Source organism: Triturus cristatus, chromosome 1_2 (genome assembly GCF_964204655.1).
Source record: "Triturus cristatus chromosome 1_2, aTriCri1.1, whole genome shotgun sequence".
Taxonomy (NCBI): domain Eukaryota; kingdom Metazoa; phylum Chordata; class Amphibia; order Caudata; family Salamandridae; genus Triturus; species Triturus cristatus.
The window spans coordinates 991032549-991057045 of NC_140580.1; the positions used below are offsets into that span (position 1 = coordinate 991032549).

General features: G+C 44.1%; 1 protein-coding gene across 1 annotated transcript in view; it reads right to left on the reverse strand.

The window, feature by feature from the left end:
- Positions 1-24497, reverse strand: part of NPDC1 (neural proliferation, differentiation and control 1) — a 448831-nt gene that overhangs the window by 16289 nt on the left and 408045 nt on the right. Inside the window, exons 3-4 of the mRNA XM_085611185.1 lie at positions 12895-12981; positions 11287-11454 (exon numbers count right to left, since the gene is read on the reverse strand). Coding sequence (XP_085467311.1) covers positions 11287-11454; positions 12895-12981 — 255 coding nt within the window. The remainder of the gene's footprint in view (positions 1-11286; positions 11455-12894; positions 12982-24497) is intronic.

Here is a 24497-nt window from a genome sequence, read left to right on the forward strand (position 1 = left end):
AATAAAAAGTTGGAGTTGGGTTATTAACACATATTAGTTCTTTAATATAAACTAAAACTTCACAAAAGAGAATTAAAATATTTCAATTTCTAGAAAATAAAAATGTGAAATGTAGCTGAATTTATGATTGCACAGTGAGAAACACTAAAGCATTTATGCAACTTCACTGAAAGTGTATAAGGGTGGGAATATTGCGAGAGTGGGACCCACATATGAGGGAATAAGATATGGCTTGAGGGTGCCCATTGATCCCTACATCTCCACCACTCTGGTGTAGTCCCTTTCTGAATCATACATGTTCATTTAGTTGTGTGTATGTTTCATATAACAAACTCATAAGTATTAATGACATTATTCATTGCAATGCGATAATTCAGCTTGCTTGAATAGTTCTGCACAGTTTGAATGCCTTTGCAGTAATTATTTTGAAATAATAAGCAATGAGGCACAGTATGTAAGAAGGTAAAAGGTTAGAGGGTCTTTACTATTTGTTTATTTTGAAAATGTTCATCAGTGTTCAGACAGAGTATATAAACTGGAATAAAGTGTTATTAAATAGAGAGATATTTCACTCCTGGGCTATGAGATTGAAGATCATGCTGTATCCATAAACACCGTTTCATTGCTGAATGCTACAGAGAGGACACTTTGTCGACTCGAGGACATAGCTGGGGAGGCAAGAAAAGAAGTTCCATTTCTTTGCTGAACGTTGCTTCAAGTTTTCATAGAAGGTATGCAAGCATTAACCATCTATGAAACTCTTTAAACAACATGGAGCCAGAACATGCAGACAAGCACTAATGTTGTGCTTTAACCCTGCCTGGGTTCAGCTAAATTGTAGGTTAATTAAATTTCTTGATATTACCGCAAAGAGACTAAAAGAAATCCGGATCGAATTGCCGAAAGACCAAGCTTAGATGAAATCCTGACCAAATCAACTTCAGCTATAGTTGCTATAACTACAGCTAACTTTCGCAAAATTGTGTTAATTATTTTATTGATTGTGATAAAAATGTTTTTATTGTACATAGTGATTTTAGTACGAAATGAGTGGAATTTTACCTCTGTATATGCAAAGGTTTTAATTAATCATGCATAATAAATAAACTAAACTAAACATCTATGAAACTCGAAGAAGGCTTCTGTTGGTGCTAAGTTCAGCTCAGTTTGCTGAGATAAAGAAGGGGTAGGGATATTTATGTAAAGAAACCATATACTACCATGGTAGTATTTTCTATTGTTCTGCCTCATGACAATTGCCACTGTTGTGTCTATTTTCATAATAGTTACTATTCATATTGTGTGCACTAAGATAGGATTTTGATTTTAATAAATCTTGAAAATACATTTCTAATTTCCTAGAGCTCTTGAATGTACCTATTCATGATGAAAGAGGGGTTGGGTTTCACTAACTATCCTTGAGAAAGCTCAATGGACTGATTGCAACCCAAAATGCACCTCACTCATGTAATGCTCAGTGGGTTGCAGGATAGCTGCAGTCCACTGGGTTCTTTGTCTTCAGTTGGCACATTGACTAAATCCTTAGTGTCAGAGGGTCTGGAAAATCCATTTCCCGGCCTAGTTCTCGAGAGAAATTCAGAAAAGCTATCGCTGTAGGCAGCTGACTGCCCATCTCTCTGCAAGTGAGACATTTCTGAATCCACTGGAGCCAGTATGCAGGAAGCCTGATTCTTAGAGCAGTGACGTGACAACTGGACTGGTACTGCATTACCTAGCCCCCTTTTAAGGGCAAGTTCTCTTGATCTCTGTTTTCTTTCTTGTTAACTTTAGCCTGGACCTGACAAACCTTCACAAATTCCCACCCTCCCAGCTCCATTCGTATGAGACAAGGTCGGTGGCTGTTGAACCAAACCGTATCATCAGTTAGTCACAAAATAGTTTTCTCTGTAACCAACCTGGGATAGCACTGAGGTTGGCACACTACATTTTCCCTTTGTGTAAATTTCCCCACAGTGGAGGGGCTGAACTTTTGAATGTTCATGTAGCTCACATGTGGGTCACAGGACTTTAACACCTGGTGGCGCTGTTAGGGTCATGAACTTATATTCTGGAGGTTGGGGTGTGTGGAGTCTTGACAAGTGACTTTTTAGGCAGAGGTCTTTGATCACCTCCCCCCCCCCCCGCCCCCCAAGTTGCAGGTAGTTCAGTTTGTGTTTATGGATGAAATTATCATTAAACCTGGGTGCTACGAAAAGGATATAATGTAAATGTTATGCCTCGCTTAGGAATGTAGAATTATATACGATGACATAGGCATGGAATTTAAAAATGCATTAATGATATGCTGTATTGCCAATTGGTGTTTTTATATTGTGTTTTGACTAAATATGGCTCATGTGAAAAACTCTCATATTAGTTAACTGACTTGGTTGAGCTGGAGGGGGGTGGGATCCAAACTTTGCACCTCCCCTTGCCTACACTGCTCACAGCATCTTATTGCCAGGTTCTCTCTTGTGTTCAGCTTCTGAAATGGAGGCATCAGATAGTAACAACTAGAGGGGAGAACCAGCAAGACAGATGCTCAGTGCAAAATGTCATGCTGCGGACTGTTTTTGTGGTGGCCGTGTCTTATCCTACACTAAAACGAAACGAAATGAGCACATATCCCCAATCCTTAAATCTCTTAAATGGTTGCCCTATGAAGCTCGAATTCAGTCAAAGATTGCTGTTCTGATGCACAAAGCCCTAGATTTCAAAACTCACTGGTACTTAGTGCAAAAGCTTGAATTATCTTGTGGGGGGAGAGCCTCAAGAAGCGCGATCACTCTCCTCCTGAAACTACCCATCCTTAGGAAAAAGAGAACCGGTCTCCGAGCCTTCTCTGGCGCTGCCCCAAGGATATGGAACTCTCTCCCACCGCAAGTACGCAGAATCTCTTCAACGACTGCTTTCAAACTGGAAGCCAAAATATTCCTAATGAACACATTTTTACCGTCATTTGGGCTAGGATCACCTTCTCGAAGTAATTGATCCTACGTTCATTGTACCTTCATGTGATGCTGCTCTTCTGTACCGCATTGTGTGCCCCCCTCGTAGCCTGCTATTTTCCTGCTTTTTGTATCTCTCTCCTTGATTCATTTGTCTGGGAATCAAGCGATTATTCATGTTGTGTATTCCTACCTGATGTCGATATTGGATCTATGCTCTTCTTTTCCGCATGGTTTGCCCCGCTTCGGAGCCTGCCATATACCTGTTTATTGTACTACTCTACTTGATTCATTTGTCTGGGAATTATGCGATTATTCCTGCTTTGTATTCTTACTTGATGTTCGATATTGGATTTATGTCCTTCCTTCCATTCTTTGTAAAGCGCTCTTATATCCTTCGGGTTCTTGTTCGCGCTATATAAAACTTTATAAATGAATAAATAAATAGAAGGGGCATGGAAGGCCAGGCTAGAGACATTGTTTTATGGCTGTACAAAGGTCTAGTTGCCCACAATTGCTGTTCCGTTCTGGGAACCATGTCTGAAACATCTAATAGGAATTTGGAAGATGGAACAAGACTTAAATCCAAATAAAATGATCCATTACCATTGGTTTTTAGTTTTTCCTGGGTGAGGAATTATCACACTGTTACGGAATCCACAAGTCGGAATGGGTCTAATGCAGTGAAACATTTCCCTGCTGAAAAACTAGATATATAGTGGTGCTTTCCAACCAAATTGCACCAGCTTTCCTTGCACACATTTCACAAGGTTACCCGATGAACTGTGTAAAGAATGCTTTTGGATTTGTGCGGTATTTTCACACAAGCAATCGTATTTGTGCTTGAACTGGGATTACCGGCCTGAACATACTAAAGTCGTAAGTGTTCCAGTAACACCCAGCTTCTTTTCAGAATCCTGCATCTATATAGTAACAGGCAAAGAGGCGTCCAGCAACCCCTGGAGACCCACTATCCCATTCGACAGTTAGAACTGTCGTGCTATCACTCACGGACTATGTCATACATACTATCTCTCAACGCTTCACTCATACACACCAACCATCACTCACCACGTCACTCATGCACACCAGCCATCATTAACCATCTCCCTCATGCACACCAGCCATTATTAACCGTCTTACTCGGGCACACTAGCCATCATTAACCGTCCCACTCAGGCTCACTAGCCATCATTAACCGTCCCACTCAGGGTCACTAGCCATCATTCACCATCTCATTCATTAACACTAGCCATCATTAACCGTCTCCTTCATGCACACCAGCCATCATTAACCGTCTCACTCGGGCTCACTAGCCATCATTAACCTTCTCACTCATGCACACTAGCCATCATTAACCGTCCCACTCAGGCTCACTAGCCATCATTAACCTTCTCACTCAGGCACACTAGCCATCATTAACCGTCTCCCTCATGCACACTAGCCATCATTAGCCATCTCACTCGGGCACACTAGCCATCATTAACCGTCCCACTCAGGCTCGCTAGCCATCATTAACCTTCTCACTCAGGCACACTAGCCATCATTAACCGTCTTCCTCATGCACACCAGCCATCATTAACCGGCTCACTCGGGCATAATAGCCATCATTAACCGTCCCACTCAGGCTCACTAGCCATCATTAACCTTTTCACTCAGGAACACTAGCCATCATTCACCGTCTCCCTCGTGAACACTAGCCATCATAACCGTCTCCCTCATGCACACTAGCCATCATTAACTGTCTCACTCAGGCTCACTAGCCATCATTAACCTTCTCACTCAGGCACACTAGCCATCATTCACCATCTCATTCATGCACACTAGCCATCATTCACCATCTCACTCATGCACACTAGCCATCATTCACCATCTCCTTCATGCACACTAGCCATCATTCACCATCTCCTTCATGCACACTAGCCATCATTCACCATCTCACTCATGCACACTAGCCATCATTCATCATCTCCTTCATGCACACTAGCCATCATTCACTGTCTCACTCATGCGCACTAGCCATCATTCACCATCTCATTCATGCACACTAGCCATCATTCACCGTCTCACTCATGCGCACTAGCCATCATTCACCATCTCATTCATGCACACTAGCCATCATTCACTGTCTCGCTCATGCACACTAGCCATCATTCACCATCTCATTCATGCACACTATCCATCATTCACTGTCTCGCTCATGCACACTAGCCATCATTCACCATCTCATTCATGCACACTAACCATCATTCACAGTCTCACTCATGCACACTAGCCATCATTCACCATCTCATTCATGCACACTAGCCATCATTAACCGCCCCTACCAAGCTCACTAGCCATCATTAACCGTCCCACTCAGGCTCACTAGCAATCATTAACTGTCTCACTCAGGCTCACTAGCCATTATTCACCAGCTCATTCATGCACACTAGCCATCCTTAAGTGTCTCCTTCATGCACACCAGCCATCATTAAAAGTCTCAGTCGGGCACACTAGCCATCATTAACCGTCTCTCTAATGCACACTAGCCATCATTAACCGTCTCACTCAGGCACACTTGTCATCATTAACCGTCTCACTCAGGCTCACTAGTCATCATTAACCTTCTCACTCAGACACACTAGCCATCATTCACCATCTCCTTCATGCACACAAGCCATCATTCACTGCCTTATTCATGCACACTAGCCATCATTCACTGTCTCGCTCATGCACACTAGCCATCATTCACCATCTCATTCATGCACACTAGCCATCATTCACAGTCTCACTCATGCGCACTAGCCATCATTCACCATATCATTCATGCACACTAGCCATCATTAACCGCCCCTACCAAGCTCACTAGCCATCATTAACCGTCCCACTCAGGCTCACTAGCAATCATTAACTGTCTTACTCAGGCTCACTAGCCATCATTCACCATCTCATTCATGCACACTAGCCATCCTTAAGTGTCTCCCTCATGCACACCAGCCATCATTAAACGTCTCACTCGGGCACACTAGCCATCATTAACTCTCCCACTAAGGCTCACTAGCCTTCATTAACCTTCTCCCTCATGTACACTAGCCATCATTAACCGTCTCTCTCATGCACACTAGCCATCATTAACCTTCTCACTCAGACACACTAGCCATCATTCACCATCTCCTTCATGCACACAAGCCATCATTCACTGTCTCATTCATGCACACTAGCCATCATTCACCATCTCCTTCATGCACACTAGCCATCATTCACTGTCTCTCTCATGCCTACTAGCCATCATTCACCATCTCATTCATGCACACTAGCCATCATTCACTATCTCATTAATGCACACTAGCCATCATTCACCGTCTCGCTCATGCACACTAGCCATCATTAACCGTCTCCCTCATGCACACTAGCCATCATTAGCCGTCTCACTCAGGCACACTAGCCATCATTAACCGTCCCACTCAGGCTCACTAGCCATCATTAACCTTCTCACTCAGGCACACTAGCCATCATTCACCGTCTCCCTCGTGAACACTAGCCATCATAACCGTCTCCCTCATGCACACTAGCCATCATTAACCGTCTCACTCGGTCACACTGGCCATCATTAACTGTCTCACTCAGGCTCACTAGCCATCATTAACCTTCTCACTCAGGCACACTAGCCATCATTCACCAACTCATTCATGCACACTAGCCATCAATCACCATCTCACTCATGCACACTAGCCATCATTCACCATCTCCTTCATGCACACTAGCCATCATTCACCATCTCACTCATGCACACTAGCCATCATTCATCATCTCCTTCATGCACACTAGCCATCATTCACTGTCTCGCTCATGCGCACTAGCCATCATTCACCATCTCATTCATGCACACTAGCCATCATTCACAGTCTCACTCATGTGCACTAGCCATCGTTCACCATCTCATTCATGCACACTAGCCATCATTAACCGCCCCTACCAAGCTCACTAGCCATCATTAACAGTCCCACTCAGGCTCACTAGCAATCATTAACTGTCTCACTCAGGCTCACTAGCCATCATTCACCATCTCATTCATGCACACTAGCCATCCTTAAGTGTCTCCCTCATGCACACCGGCCATCATTAAACGTCTCACTCGGGCACACTAGCCATCATTAACTGTCCCACTAAGGCTCACTAGCCTTCATTAACCTTCTCCCTCATGTACACTAGCCATCATTAACCGTCTCCCTCATGCACACTAGCCATCATTAACCGTCTCACTCATGCGCACTAGCCATCATTCACCGTCTCACTCATGCACACTAGCCATCATTCACCATCTCATTAATGCACACTAGCCATCATTCACCATCTCGCTCATGCACACTAGCCATCATTCACCGTCTCACTCATGCAAACTAGCCATCATTCACCATCTCATTAATGCACACTAGCCATCATTCACCGTCTCGCTCATGCACACTAGCCATCATTCACCGTCTTGCTTATGCACACTAGCCATCATTCACAGTCTCATGCAGGCACACTAACCAGTCCAGTCCAGTCCAAAAAGCTTTATTCGACACTTTGTCATAAAAACATTTTACATATGTATACTAACCATCACTGTCTCATGCATGTACACTAACCATCATTCACTGCTTCACTCAGACACTATCTGCTACCATCCCACTCGCACACACCATAGCTCACTGCCTCAAACACTAAAAATCAATTAATGCCTCACTCATACTCTTGCCACCATTCACTGTCTCCAATGCACTAACCATCATTCCCTGCCACACTCATACACACTATCAGTCAGCAACTCATTCTAACACACTAACCATCACTTACTTACTTTCACCACACACTAACAATCACTCCCTGCGTTGCTGAAACATAATAACGATCTTCCGCTGCCTCACTCATACATACTAACCATCACTCATCACCCCACTCATACCTTACCACCTCACTTATACAAGACCTTCACTGACAACCTCCCGCATACATATGAACCATCAGTCACTGCCTCACTCATACACACTAACCATCACTCACTGATTCACTTACACTCATTAAGCATCACTAGTAGACTCACTTATTCACGTAAACCATCACTCACCACCTCACTTTTACCTACTAACCATTATATGCTTACTCATTCATACACACTAACCATTCTTCATGCATCACTCATCACCTGATTTATACACTCTCGGTATCACACATTCATACATACTATTACTCACAGACTCACTCAAACACTGATAATCATGTACTAATTCCCTCATACCTGCGAACCATCACTCACTGACTCACGCATACATAACCATCACTCCGCTCCTCGCTCATACACATTGATCATCACTCACTGCCTCATACGCACTAACCATCACTCACTGCCTCACTCATACAGACTAATCATTACTAGTGGCCTCAATTATTCACAAAAAGCATCACTCACCAGCTCACTATTACATACTAACCAATATATTCTGCCTCACTCATGCACACTAATCATCCCTTAAGCATCACTCCTCATCTCACTGATACACACTTAGCATCAATAAGCCACTCATTCATACATACTCTCGCTCACTGACTCATTAATACACACTGACAATCACTCACTGCCTCACTCACCCGTACTCACCATTGCTTAACTAATCAATATCCCTCGTCCCTCACTCATCCACACTCTTCCACAGTCACCACAGTTCAAGTATGCACTTCAAATACTAAGCTCTTACACATTCACACTCACCACAGTTCAGGTCACTTTCACCTGCAGTCACTCTACTTCACTCCCCACAGCGCATCTAGACTCACCAGCACTCACAGCCTTACTCATATGCACTCATGGCCTCACTCATAGGTACTCACTGTCTCACTCATACAATTGCACTGACTGATTGATTGATGAACTCCTCTATTCTCTCCTTAGTTGAACTGGTCTTCACTCATCCACATTCACCATTGATCACCCAAAGTGACTAATTGCAAGCCAGTTACTCATTAACAGCCTTAGCGGATCCATACTCAGCCCCTCCTTCTTACACTCACTGTGCCCCATCTTTACTCCTTTATCTGTTTAATTGTGAGTCACATCCACACATCGCCTTGTGGCCACTTCACTGCGCTATGGTCAGCAGAGAGTACAACACAAGGTTGCAGAGCAGCGATACGAGGACTAGATTCAGATGACCCACTAAAACCACAGACACGAGCCCCCCAAACCAGGTGAAACACTCCCCATGAGTCCTCAAAGCAGACAGAGTTACAATCTACCTGTAGGGAGCGTCTAAAATACTCACAAAACAAGTGACCCGCCTAATCTGATCAATATCTTCAAACTGGGCCTTAAGCCTCTAGAAAGATCCCAGGAGGACATTCGGCCCCCAGTATCGAGTGGGGGGTAACTCTGGTCCCCTTTCTGACTTTATAGGGCTCTCTCCACCCCACCCCCCAGAGGCGCCAACCCAGGTGCTACCTCTTCCACACACCCCTTCTCCATTCATTGCACAACAGGATGAGGGAAAAATGTAACATACATAAAGAGTGCAAATAGGCTTGAAAGGAATTCTGGGTACAAACACCATCATGTATTCAGGGCTTGAAGTGGGGAGGGTTCTGCCGGGTCTCAGATTCTAAAGAACAACCGGCAGCAATCAAAAACTAACTATCAAAGGGGTCCATATCCAGCTATTCATTTTTCTGGCAAAACACAGATACATTTCTAAAAAAAGACAGTAAAAACACTAAAGCTGTTGCTATCAACGATGCATTTCCTGTTTACATTTCACATTTTACTTTATCTTGCATTCCCTTAAGACTCTTTGCTTTATCAAGAAGAGGTGTTTTTTTTTCTTTTATTTTGTATTAAACATATAACTCCTGCATAGTGCATTCTTTGAACGGAGTCACCTTCAGGTGTCTTTCGTGAGTTCAGGTTGTGGGTGGGAGCTTATGACGGGGCATGAGTGACAGCTCTGGAGTTGAGGCAGAAGGCAGTTCTCACAGTGCCTGTCGGTAGGTCAGAGGTGTGCAGACTACATGCACATCCAATCATTGGGCTCTAAGCAACGCGCACAGAGCTATGGTCGCATATGTGTCAATTGCTTTTATGCAGACCAAAACCATTGTTGCGCTTCATTTATCTGATAGAGCTAACAAGCCTCGACAAAACCAATAGGTATGGCTTGCTTTAGGTACATGCGCTGATTGTTGCGAGACATGTCTGGATGCAATAACAGAAATCTCACAGAGAGGCACTCACATGTTGGTCAGGTGACACACTGTGTGAAACACAGGATTTCAGTTTACCTGTTTTGATCCACGCCATGAATTAAATAGCAAAATCAAACATCCCCCAACCCCCCCAGTCCAGAGATCTGTGTTAAATCCATCGTTCTTTTGCTCACTATGCCGCCCCAGTTTGGACCCAGCCACAGGGCCGGACTGGCCGTAGGGGGCACCGGGCGTTTCCCTGGTGGGCCGTCAGGGCGGGGGCCGGTTTTAGACCCCTGGGGGGCCGGCAATATCGGCCCACTGGAACAAATTCGGCCTAAACCAGCCCTTATAAACAGCTCGGCAGCGCACCCAAACCCCCCTCAGGTGGGGCATGCCAAGCAGTTTGCCAGGGCCGGTTTTGGTTCCCAGTCCGATCCTGCCCAGCCATATGCAAATTTGTCTTGACCCTGCTCATCATGGGAGAAGTCCAGCCTGAACTGCCAAGCCAGGTCCTCCCTGTACTGGAAACAAGCATCCTGGGACCGATTAGGGATTTCACCTTTATCCGCCAGGCCAGCTTGAATCCAGTGGCACGGCGAGCATGGGGCCCATGTCTGGACATACCTGGCGCATTTAGGGCAAGAAAGGATCCTAGCTACACTTCTTAGGCCATGCTGCTTTAAGAGAGCCCCTCACCTTTTCCATTTCTCTTAAAGCACTGCAAGTAGACCAGGTTGGAAAAACAGCAGTAACACAGAGACTCGTGGTGTTACCACATGCATGGCTTTTGCGTGAAATTGATAAAACGTGAAATGTGTGTTCCTGCACTTAAAGGTTTGATGCTGATACCAGTTTTTCTGTTGTTAATACCTGCATAGTTGTTTTATGTCATTCAGAGTTAGAGCACCACAGTTCCACATGCAGCCACACCACATTACTTTAAAGAGGTAAATGGTGTAATCCGTGTAGCAATCTTATTACCGCATATTTCACATAACTTTTTTGCGCTGGAATTTGGCTCAGCCACTGCGAGTGCACGAGGTGCATTACTGCATCTGCACGCGCCCCCTCCTGGCCCCACTGTGAAGGAGAAGATGGCCTTCTCAGGTTTACAGCAACAGGAGATACATATACACACCTAAGAGCAAAGCGTCGCCCATTTTGTCTCTGGAGATTGGAGAGCTCTTCACTTCTTCTTTGGTGGGGGGCGGAGGGTCCGTGGTGACGCTGCCGACCCGGTTCTTGCCGAGGGACTCGTCTGCGTTGGCATTGCCTGCTGGGTCATTTTGCTCAGGGTGTGTGGCACCTGGACAATTAAAAAAGAAGGCAGGCGCTCTAAAACAAGCAGTAACAGGAAAAAGCAGAAGTGAAAAGAAACACTGGCAAAAAGTATTTTGAGACATGGAACTGTGAACAAAATACACTCTTCACTTAACACTACAGAATTTGAATAATCGATTAATTAAAATGTTCATTTATGTATTTATTTTCTCCTTTTTTCAAATTAAATTTACTGGGCACCCATGAGGAATAGAAATGCCTCAGTGCACCAGGACATTTCAGCAGTTAATCGTCGTAGCAGAAAATGTATGACAGGCTGTGAGGATAATGTCAAGGAAACAGGTCTTTTTGCAAGAGAGAGATGCATCTTTTAATGCTTGGGAAACACTTTCCAAATCTAAGGAGCTCATACAGAGAAGCTCTGTCGACCTCCGCTCTTGCATCTAAATTTGAGCACCTGAAACATAGGCTGGTTAGTGGACAGCAGGTAAAACTTTGAATAAAGGATTATTTCCTCTAAGAAATCCTGCAGATGAGCCGGCCCTATACTTTAGCCACATGCCCCCACCTCTCCCAGTCAATCGTGTTCTTTGGCTTTCCTTTCCTTTCCTCCAGTGGATCCCTCTTTTATTTTCTATTCACACAGAATCCTCTAAGCCCCAGTAGATCCTATTATCACCCCTTATCCAGACACCATACACTTCTCTTCAGTGGATCCTGTTCTTACACTCCATCGTGCTCCCACACACACCTCTTCAGTAGGTTTGTTTTTTTTCTTACGTTTGCCATTAATGCCGTTTGCATCTCTGAAGTTCAATCTGCTCTTCTCTGCGTGCCAACATATTCCTTTGAGTGGATTCATTTTTTACCATTAAACCCTACATCTTAATCTAATCATCTATTGACCCTGCTCCTAAAAACCTACTTTCTTTTCAATACTGAGTCCTGCTCACATCTGCTACTTTTATGTATGTACAAGAAGGTGGAAGGGTCTGAGATACCATTCAGAACAATGGGGAATTCTATGATAGATGACAGAAGAGGCAGTCCCCTCCTGGGCACACTGTCCAAAGGAGTGAGACGTGATGGATGGAGAGGCTACCAATCGTAAGCAGCAGCCACTTTTCACCAGCAGAAGCCATCCTAGACTTGAAGATGTCCATCTAGGAATGTGGCCAAACCCAGCAATGGGGAGCCTAAAAAAAAAGCTGAGCTTCATAGCAGCTTGAAGCCAGGCCAACGGGTCACAAGGCGGGCCCTACTCTTTCAATCTTGTTGCTCGTCTCTATTTTGTAGTCCTCCCAAAGGATGCAGAACTCTTTAACGGAATGAACACAAGGTACCCTCTGAAGGTTACTGCAAAATGATTGCTGCTGCCATTCCAGCCACAGTGGGTTTACAGAGGAATCTCTTGAAGCAAACTATGAGACAGGGGGAAATGAGAGACCATGCCTGTATCACTTACCTCCCGTCTCCACTTGAAGATTCTGCTTGTTCAGCATAGAGGCTAAGAATTCAATGTCTTGGTCTATAAGGGCGTCTGAAGGCTTCCCTGAGGAAACAAAGAGTAACAAGAAAGTGTTTACCTAAGAGGTCCTGAACAGCATCCTAGAGAATAGGGCAGCAAGTTAAGAACTGCCACCAAGATTACTGCAACCAAAAGCAAGTAAACCGCAACGCTGATAAAGTTGGGGATCACAAAGGAAGGCCTTTATAAAGGTGTAAATGTAACCAACAATGTTTGTGAAGTGCTTAATGCTGACAGTAAGTTATTTTGCCAAGTACCAATGCTTTTATTAATAATAACAGGTTTTTATAGAGATCTTCTGAATCCATCTGGCTGCATTTACACACAACAAATAACAAGTGTTAATATAGGCAAATGTGAGGGTGTGATGTTTAAAGGCCTTTGAAGTCTAGAAGGCTAAACTGGCCTTTTCAGCATTCGAACTCAAGACCTGCAGGTCAGACGCGATGTCAGCAGTGATTTTATGTCAGAATATTGAGTACAAAAACATTGGAGAGAGACTTTCAAATGCCACAATATTGTGCTAGATTTACTATTCTTAATATCTAAGTACACTGCATAGTTAAGAATTGTCTATCTACATATATGTGGAGTTCAGAATACCCAACTACTTCGACTTAAGTTCACAATATTGTGGTAGTAGGTATTCTGGCTACATTATTTTTTAACACGATATTCTGGTGGAATACCATGCAAACGAAGCATTTAACTCACGGAGCCGACATGCCGGCAAAGGAAAGCTATCTTTAGCACTCTGGTCTCCTAGATTAAGGAGTAGCCAAAAACACATTTTGAAAAGAATCTAAAAAAAGATGAAAGCAAACAGAAGCTGATATACCATATCTTTTTCTGGGGGACTCCATCATTACCCTCTTGGGCTTCCTCTACTGAACTTACGTGGCTTTCCAGTCTCAGAGGAGTATGCCATTCACCTCAATTATGATATGGAGCCGTGCTTCAGCCATGGTCACTGACAGTCTTACCCCATACTTCGTAAGGCAGAACAGGCAGGATGGGGGGACGATAGCTACAGACACATCACAGTTAAAGGTCTGTTTACAGAGGACAATGCTGTGAAACACGTGGCCTTCAAATAAGAACTCTTTCTATGTTCATGGATAACATTCCATCAGTTACAGTGTCTACTGACACATGGGCAGGGACATCTTAAGGATTTTGGGGGCCCCTGGGCCAAACCTATTTTGGGTGCCCTGTTCGGAACAGCTTTGAATTTATGATCCAATTTCAGCTCTTTCATGCCCTCTTTGGGTAGGTCCCTGACAGTGCACAGGCTCACTCCTCCAAATTCTAAATGTTTTTACATCTAATATTCAGGGATAGTTATGTGTGTTTTCAATATCGTAACACAGCAGCAGCTCACCAATATTACTGCAAATAATCCATGTGACACCCTCGCATTTCTCATATGTGAGGTCCTGTTTTTATCTAAAAGAAACTTTTTTTATGGATGTTGCATGAAACATAAACACATTTCTCTGTAAAATGTCTGTACTGGGCACTCGCACATCATGTAGATTAAAAGTAAATTAATGGAAAACAGTATTTAAAACAATCTGTTTAAGAAATATGCAAGGTCATTAGGGCAAGACTCTTCAGTACAGACCCAACTCTGTTAGGGGCCCCATGAAAAGGCTGGGGCCCTGGGCCAGAGCCCACATTGCTCATGCATTAAAACGTCTCTGCATATGGGGGCAAGAAGACCACTCACAACTGGAATTCATGAACAGAGGAGGCACGCCATAAGATATTATAAGTCAACTTTATATATTATTCATTCATTACACATATTTATAGCCCATGTGCATGAAGCTGCATCATCTACTGGTCGTATGATCTATACACACAAACACGCTAAAGTATTGATTTCTTACGACCTTTCCACGCACAATATTAAAGGACTTCAACTGGACAAAGAGTGCTTGTGGCACAGATTGTCACATGCCAGAGCCACCCTTGGGCCACTGACAATGGTCCCAGACTTTGGAATTTTGAGAAGAGAGTTACACGTGACCGCACCCATGCAAAGTGTAATTCTAGATTCCGCTGGTATATGCAATATGCAAGCTTCGCTCTCGTACCGGATTTGAGTCATTTGTGCCCCAATCGGATTGTTCATCACAGAGGTGGATCCCAGAGTCCATGTCTAACACACTATTGTATGTAATTGTAGTAGAGGACTCTTCCAAAACACCATTAACTGTCTCAAAAGCCCATGTCCCCTTGGAAAGACACCCTTGTTTCCAATTGAACAAATTGCTTCAAAGAAATTCTGCCTTTAAAGGTAAGGAATGGACACAAATTACCATTTTCGCTTAGATTGAAAGTGGCAGAATCTTCAGAGGCGGCCATCTTGCATTTGCCAAGCATGAAATGGTACTTCCGGTGCTACTCCCGTTTGTGCTTGCATGAAAATGACCATAAAAAAAAACAAAAATACGGTGTTTATTTCTGCAATGGAAGCTGCTGAGGACGGTTTCCTTCTCCACGTTTCGATTAAATAACTCTCTACCCACGCCAATGCGCTGCATTAATGACCGGAAGCAAGATGTACGGATGAAAGGGAAGCAAGATGTAAGGATGAAAGAGAGTGGGGGTTTTCAAGTAGAAGTTCTATCAAGAAAGCACCTGTCTTGGAATGAACTACCGGGGCCATCAAAAAGTAATGATGTCTCGTTTTCCCGAACAATTGGGTGGTAATGTTTGCCCCATGCATACCAGACTGCCAGGCCTGTATCCCAGGGAGACAGAGCACTGGTTGAGAGAGGCCCCCGCTCAGCCGAGCCCACCTTCCTCTTCTAAGAACAAACAATGCCTTTTAGAAACACAAAGCCCCGCCCTTCTCCCCTCTTTGATTGGGAGGCATTGTTGTGAGGTTTCAGTCCCTGCCGTACACATGTTAATAGGCTGAAGGAGTGTCACAGAACAGAGAGCCCAACAGGGCTTACGGGACAGATGGGGAAACACTGTCTGCGGTTGAAGTCATCTGTGCCTCGCTGGTTTGGCCCTCCCCCTCATGCTGGTCGGAATGGCAGGCCTCTGTCATCAAGAGGGTCCGGAAGAACAGACACCTGTCAGGCAGAAGGCCAGAGAATACACTGAGCAATCTGGCTGAAACTACAGAGGGCTGCCACGTGACACGTGCTCAGGGGCGCAACTAGACCCGAACTTCTTGTGGGGGGAGTTAACACTAGCACTGATCGCACACGGTGCAACAGTCTTGTTTGGCGCCACCCTCCCATTTCCTCCTTCTCCATGAATTCCCTCACTACCACTCACCAACAATGCACCTCATCTCTCTATAGCACCTTTCTGACAAATATTTCATTTTTTTATAGCGCAACTCCTAGTTTACTCACACTCAGTTCTGTGATCTGCATGGTACACGTTCTTTGTAGCAGGCACATTAACCCTTTGTACTGTGTGGGTGGCAGGAGTGCCCATGTGAGTGCACGGTGAGGGATGCAACAGTGTGAGAGTAGGGTAAGAGGAGTGACTGCGGGGTGAGTCAGGTGACCATATGAATTTGGGTGTGGCTGTAAGTGCAGAGTGGGACAAATGAATACATGGTTAGTGATGGACTTGTTTGAGTGAGATTGCAGATTAGGCAGTGAGGGGGACAGGTGAGTGAAGTGTCACATGAGGGCAGGGTGAGTAGTGTGCTTGTGTGACTGCTGGTTGAGGCACAGGGTGAACAGCGCAAGTGCATTGTGAGTGCAGATTGATCACTGTGAGTGCAGGGTGAGAAGGTAAATGGAATGAGTGCATGGTGATCAGTGTGAGTGCATAGTGATCAGTGTGAGGTCACTCTGATAGCTGTGAGTGCAGGGTGAGCGTGATAGTGAAGGGCGAGAAGAGGAGTGAGTTGTCTGAATGCAGGGTGCATTCCCAGACACTTGAAGTAACTCAGCATGTTATTGACGATGGTGTAGGGTTTCAGATAGAAGTTAAACTATTATGGCATTATTGAGGGTGGAGGAAATAAATAATGTGCTGATCCTGCAACAAGCTTCTAGTCTCATGATTAGGGTTGCCAGCTCATTATTTTGATATCCCTGACGGTACAAAAATAAGGAGTCACCTAAAGCTATATTTTCAGCACTTATCTGTGCATACTTCGAACAGCAAATATAAATAAAAAGCGCTTTTAATTGTGTTCTAGGGCTGCCTGATTTGATCCATGTCCGATAATTAAAGGAAACAAAGACAGAAAAGTCACATTACAATTGAATACATACTTTTTTTATTTATAACCCTATTTCATGTCAAGACAAGGTCTTTGCAGGCTCTTCAAACAGCACATGGCTGGCAACACTACTTTATATTCATTTTCGTGCAATGCATTCTCACACTACAGCAGTAAATGTAAAATACAATTGTAAGGAATAGGCAAGTGGGAGCCCAGTGGGGTACTGGAACCAGAAAAAAACGAAGCCTCAGTAACCAGTTTACAAAGGTATGGAAATATGCAACTGGTCTTTAAAGACCTGTGAAAAACTCAGGTGTGACGGATATAAGACTCCAGACACTGCCCAGCCGAGCCCAAATTAGCTCGAGCTGCATCATCCTGGGGGGGTGGGGTCGGGGATTGGGAGGGGCTGAAGCCATTTTAGCCCTATGTGGCTTCAGGAGCGGTGGCAGACGGTACCATTGATTGATGCGAGTGGGAGGAGACGATGGGTTGAAGCAGTCATAAACAACAATGAACACGCCATGATTGCAAGAATTAACAGACTCGTCATGCATGTGTCTATTAATAATAACAAGATAATGAGGATATTATTATTATTAACTTTGATTCTAATTTTATTTATTGATATAAACCTGAATCCAAATGAAATAACATTACGAATAATGTAAAAAGAACACAATATTTATATGCAGTTTTATTGTGTTATGTACATTATGACAAAATACATAAAAAGACCTCCTAGTACATTTAAATATCCTTCATATTGCTTGTGCACAATAAAAGGATCCCACTTCTACTGGTACATCTAAAAATTACATACGACCCTGCAAAGCCAAAAGTAACTCAGGTCAAACTCATTTTGGCCACTGAGCCCTTTATAAGAGTCTTCAGTGCGGACTTGGGTATAAAAGAATCAATATTCAAGTTGAGACTCAATGTTTTATTAGCCTGATCTAAAGACTTAAAGAACACCAACAGTTCTTTCTGCAGGGGGGAAATTTCAGCCCTCAAAGCTGCTCCTAACATTCCCTCCTCTCCACCTAGGAAAGCGATTCCCCACATCAATACAGCTGCCGAGTTGGCAGGGTATGCCCAGACGTGAGTCCCTTGCTCACTTTGCCACAGGATTCAAGCTAGCCTGGCTGATGAGGGCTGTTAGCCCAAAACCGGTCCCAGGATGCTTGTTTCCGGTCCAAGAAAGACATGGCTTGGCAGTTCGGGCTGGATTGTTCCCATGAGGCACAGGGTCAAGACTGATTTGCATATAGCTGTGTCTGAACTGGGGTGTCAGAGTAAGCTTAAGAACGATGATCGATTCAACTCAGATCTGTGACTGGGGGTGAGTGTTTGAAAAGTTTCAGCACTCCATCATCTCCTTGTGTATGCTTTGTTCACCCTAAGTTGGCAGGGTATGCCCAGACGTGGGTCCCTTGCTCACTTTGCCACTGGATTCAAGCTAGCCTGGCTGATGAGGGCTGTTAACCTGAAACCGGTCCCAGGATGCTTGTTTCCGGTCCAGGAAAGATATGGCTTGGCAGTTCGGGCTGGACTGTTCCCATGAGGCACAGGGTCAAGACTGATTTGCATATAGCTATGTCTGAGCTGGAGTGGCAAAGTGAGCTAAAGAACTATGATGGATTCAACCCAGATCTGTGACTGGGGGAGAGTGTTTGAAAAGTTTCAGTCCATCATCTCCTTGTATATACACCTTTGGTCCTTTCAAAAGAGTGCCATTAATTCATGCATAACACAAGGGGGGAATTTTAACCCTGTAGACAGACAAGACGTGACCAAGGCCACAAGCAGGGCATTATTCAGAGTTTCCACGAAGACTCATCTTTGGCACTGGCTGGGGCTACCAGGGGGCACCCGTACAGACGAAACCTGTGAGTGCCCCCCCTCAGAAGCGCTGGACCCTATCAGAATGAATGTCTGCTAGCGTCTAAGCTTGGTGAAGATCTCGTTGAGGACCGACGTTACAGCCTGTGCTCTTCTGTGCGGCAGCGTAGATGACTATCCATGAGCACAGTGAGGTAGCTGTGGTGGGGAGGAGACGGACATCCAGACAGATGCCTGGTCTGGTCCATTTGTGGTGAGGATGGGTGGGGTTAGACTCCAAGGCCTGGTGGTTTAGCATGGGCACACGCCAAAACAAGGTTAATTAGAGCTGCTACCACAGCAAGCATGGCATGGTACCCTGTGGCTCAAGTGTGTGCCTGAAGATCTTTTGCGGCACGTCCGCTTTATGCCTTGGGCATGGTGTGATGCACTAGGAAGTTAATGTGGTCATCGGTGTGCACAGTGAGGCAACCTAGCACTGATGGTATGTCAGGCTAGGTTGTCTGGGAACAAGTGGAGGGCACCTCTGCGGAACGGTGACGTAGCTGCAGCATCCACATTCAATAAGGGGCGGCAGCCTGCATGAGAAACTACCTAGATGAATGTTCATGGGCAATGGCTGTGATGAACAGCTGGGAGCGGACAACCTCTGCTCCTTGTGCATGAAGGCTCGACAGGCGTGGGTGACTCTAGACAGGTAACCATCCATGGTTGTTTGGGAGGACACTGTACTCAGACCTACATGGTGGGCATCGTCAAGGAGCTCAAGGGTGGCTGTGGGAACCAAGTAGGCCTCTGCTGGGTGCTCCATGAATTGGTCCTCATTGTGACTTACACTAGGCCACCTTGTGGGCTGCATGGAGATGCAGCGGGAGCGTCTGTAAAGTCGAGCAGGGCCTGTGTGAAAGTAGCCTGCTTGGAATTAACCTTTGAACTGCTACTCTGTTAGGGGATGTACTGCCTAGCAGACACTACTGCCATGATTTTGTGTGTCATCTACATGAGAACATTGATAGACGTTCATAGCATATTGAACTCAAGGTCAATACAAGGCGCTGGCAATGTATCTACTGCTCTAAAACATATAGGTAATGCCAGTGTTCCCACATGCGCATCAACCTGATATTGGGTAGAAAGTTTAAGTAGTGTAGTAGGGTAAAGAAGCTACTAAACAGTATATGTTCAGGAAAGAAGGTATTTTATTGAATTGCCTTGATATTTACATAGCACCTTTTTACTGTTTGAGAGGCCCATAGCGCTTTATGGGTGGTCGGATTGTTATTTTTATAGCGCTTCAAACCCTGGATAGACGGTAAGGAAGATTGTCAAATGATATAATAATTGAATAAAGATCACAACTTATGAGATACAGATAGCATTGTGTCACTGTGGGTACAGATGGCATGCTGTCGCCATGGGTACAGACGGTTCTTTGTTACTATGGTTACGGATGACACTGATATTTATAAACGGCAGACCCAGCTTTGAAAAAGCAATGGAGGGCTCTTTACAGATCAGGAAGGGTTTACAACAACACTTGATGTAGGTTAGCGTAAGGGGACGACTCAGGTTTGTCTACACAAGAAGTGGCAAGATGGAGGTCTAAGCTCAATTGAGTCGGAAGCACATCATTGGGGAAGGTGTAGGCTAAGTCCAGGGGCACCAAGTTCCGGGATGTGCAGTAGTGGATGCTACTTGACCAGGTGAGTTTTATGTCCTCTCCTTAAGGTTTGGAGGGGGAAGTACACCTGTTACCAAGGGACATGCTGGTCATAAGGTTGACACAGCTTCAGTGCAAGGAGTCCCACAGTAGAGGTGGGCAGGCCAACAGATTAACTGGGAGAGTCGAGCCAAGGGTCTGGCTCGGATTTTAGAGCCCATGCACGAACCAAGCCTTGAAAATCTTTGCTATTCATATAACAAACATCAAGTAAAATATGTTAAAGCGTCATCAAAATTCAAAAAAGTGTATTTCTTGAACATGTGGACACTTTAACATTAATAAGGCACATTAAAGCACTGTACTGAGAAGTACTTATTAAAAGTGATAGTTTTGTACAACTGATAGTCTGAACTCACATATTTGAAAGTGCTTTCATATGCAATAATGAAGAAAAGAAGAGTTTTGGTGAAATAAAGTATTTGCTTAAGGTCACACAATTTATACAGGAAGCTGCAATTTATACAGGTTTTCTAGTTTCACTTTGTACAAATTAGCTAGGGAATGGGTCACTGATAGAAATGGGTTCTCTAGTTGGCAGTGGCTTGCACCCTGTCCAAGTAGGTCAAAGTCAGGGTAAGTAAGTTACACCCTCAGAATAACCCGTGCTCACCCCCATGGTAGCTTGGCAAGAGCAGTCAGGCATATCCCCAGAGGCAATGTGTAAAGTACTCACACACACACATACAGTAACAGGGTAAAGACAACACAAAAGAACTCCACACCAGTTTAGGAAAACAGCCAACATTTATCTGATTAAAACAAGACCAAAACAACAAAAATCCAACATACACAACTCTAGATATGAATTTTCACGGTTAAATAAAGTTATAGTTCTTAGAAATCAATGGTTGAGCTTGACCAGGACAAAGTACCTTATATGCGTCAAAAATTAAAAGATGATGCATGGCACAAAAATACAGTTACAAAATACTTGTCAGGTGGCACGCTATGGGAAGTAAAGTATTTAAGTTTACCTTTCGTATGCCACGCCATATAGTCTATGTAAGCCGACTGTTAGTCAGTGTCTAATTTGTAAAAAAATAAAATAGGTGCCAGGTCCCTTGTTAGGAGGCTGCTGTAGCTTGCCCCACCCATAGCCAATGCCAGCGTTGCCAATGCCAGTACCAACACAACTACAAACCATCACACTCCCTCTGGTGACAATTTAGAATATTCAAAGCCTCCAAAGCAATAGAAATATCTTGGGACGCAGGTATTAGTCATTTTGAATGTATATTGTATTAATAACAACTGTTGTTGTGCCGATTTGTAAATTAGGCAAATGGTGCGAAAATGTGGCAGGCTGCCCGTAAGTGCAGATGTTGACAATTAATTGCCTGTGCTGAGCACCAGAAACCACCAGCTCAAATTAAGCACTGCTGTTAGTTTGTCTGCGTCTATATGCCTGATGGCCTACTCTGTCTCCAATTGTAAAGTAGTTCAATGGATTCACATGATTGTTGATAAATGTGTGCAGGGCACAGTTCGAATGCCAGCAGACAACACTCACTCTTTTTATTCTTAATGAGAGGGCTGCCTTTTCTTAAGTGGAGTAATAGCAACATCTGTTCTAGGGTCCAATGTCTGGGGTCCAATTACTATATCTAAAAGATGTATGTTATGTTGCCAAATCTCAGGTCAGTGTGAGTATATGTGTTAATGCACGGGTGTGAATATATTTGCATGTTCATGTGTGTGTTTGGTCACAAGTGATGGAGGTCACCTCTGGCCTTTTAATGAAATATTGTAGAAATCTGTGGCACATGCAAGATAACTCTAACTTAATAATGACATATTAATTACATATTATGGGAATTCCTAGGTGCATGCTGGTGAACCAGACATAATAGTTGCCCACTAGTAACAAACTGTGGGCATCCCAGGGGACATGCTGGATAACCCTACCCTAACAAAACGACAACATGTTAATAACGCATTGTTGGCATTCTTGAGGACATGCTGACTAACTCTAATATCACAACAGGTCCTTAGTGAAACCACAATATTTGCATAAAAAGAAAACAGGATACAGAGCTTTCTTGGGTGCCGCACCATGATATGGAACTCTCTGCCACCGGATGTTCGCCTAGTCTCATCTACCTCTTCCTTCAACAAAGAAGCAACGTCTTTTTTGATGAACACATTTTACCCCAAGCTTTCACTTCTGTGTTTTATTAATTGTAACCATGTCAGTGACTCTTGCTATAATGCCAAACTTCTCTTCGCTAACTACCTCTGATAACAAGCGTAGTTACTTGTGTATTCTCAAGGCCCTTCTTTTCATTCATAGATGTGATCATGTAAGTTATTTCAATGATACCCTACCCTCCCTGCTTGTAAAGCGCTTTGATACCCACTAGGGTCATGTTCACGCTATACAAAACTTTAAAAATAAATAAATTAGTGAAATATTGCAGGAATTCTTTAGGAGATTCTGGCTAATTGTCAGTTAATGCCCCATCATTCCTGGCTGCATTTGGACTATCCCTAAACACACAGCAGCCCATTCTTGCCACATTGTGACTATTCCTGACAAAAATCAGGCTATCCCTGCAATAGAAGTGGCCCATCCGTTGCTTATTAAGTCAATTCTTGAGATAATTCTGACTCTGCGTTCTATAATGATGGCATAAATCTTGGCCCTATGAAGGACCGCCTTGTATTTATTGATGATGAATTGGCATGAAAGGCAGAATCTGTCCCTGTATGACACCAGTTTGTGTTAATTTGTGTTGAAAATTAAAAGAAGATGTGTGACGACCAAACATGTTTGCTAAAAATGAAAAATGTGATGGTGAGACTTGTATAAACTTTGAGCTGTTCACCCTGACCCTGTAAAGTCTGAACCACAGCATATGACCGGCAGTATTCTTGGAAGAGGATGGATAGCGAAATGAAGTGAATGAAAATACTATACGCATTTTGAAAATTGGTAACATTTTGCAAATTTGATAGGCCCTGTGCTGATGCAAAACCAGAATTATTTTTACTGGCTGTAATGTATTAGCACTATACCCATATCTTAGGGGACATTACATTCCAAAATCTGCTGCCACTCTTTGAATGTGAACTATGGGAAGGCGAGATCCACCATGCCTCTTGAAGATAAAGTTTGCATCACATGCCAGAAAAGTGCTTTTTCTGAGTCTCAGGATTTTTAAATGTATGTGAACAAGGTGCTGTAAAACACACCATGTTGCCCTGTTTTTTTGTTGTTGTTTTGTTTTTAATTTCTCAGCTGAAGAACCACTCCGCCCCTTCAAACTTTTCACAAGGACTTTTGCCCTCTGACTAGGCCCTGCTCGCAACCTCCTGCGGGCAGCCAAACTCCTGCCAGGTGCAACAGCAGCAGGTTATCCGAAAGGCCCTGTGTGCCCAACCCCTGCAAACACCTATCCTCCTGCAGACACCTAACCGATATTTAATTTTTTGAAACAATTTTTCAGGTATCAGCTGTTCTCCTGCAGCACCCACCGCTGAAGCTTCGCCCCCATGGTGCCTTGGTACTGTGCAAGCATCTTGAGGAATGCGGCAATACCTCATGGGAGGGCCGCACTAGGTCCAGTAAGAGTACCACTGTACCAGCAGAGAAAGACATTTTTTTTTTTAGAAAGTCCTGGTGGGCCTCTCTTGGTCCCCCACCAAACAAGTACTGGGGGCCAGGGTGTACCTACCCCTGCCCTCTTATACATTATTTATTAAACATTTTCAGGACACGGGTACCCAGTCCTGTAAAGGCAGGTGCAACTTTTTCTTATCAGTTGCGGC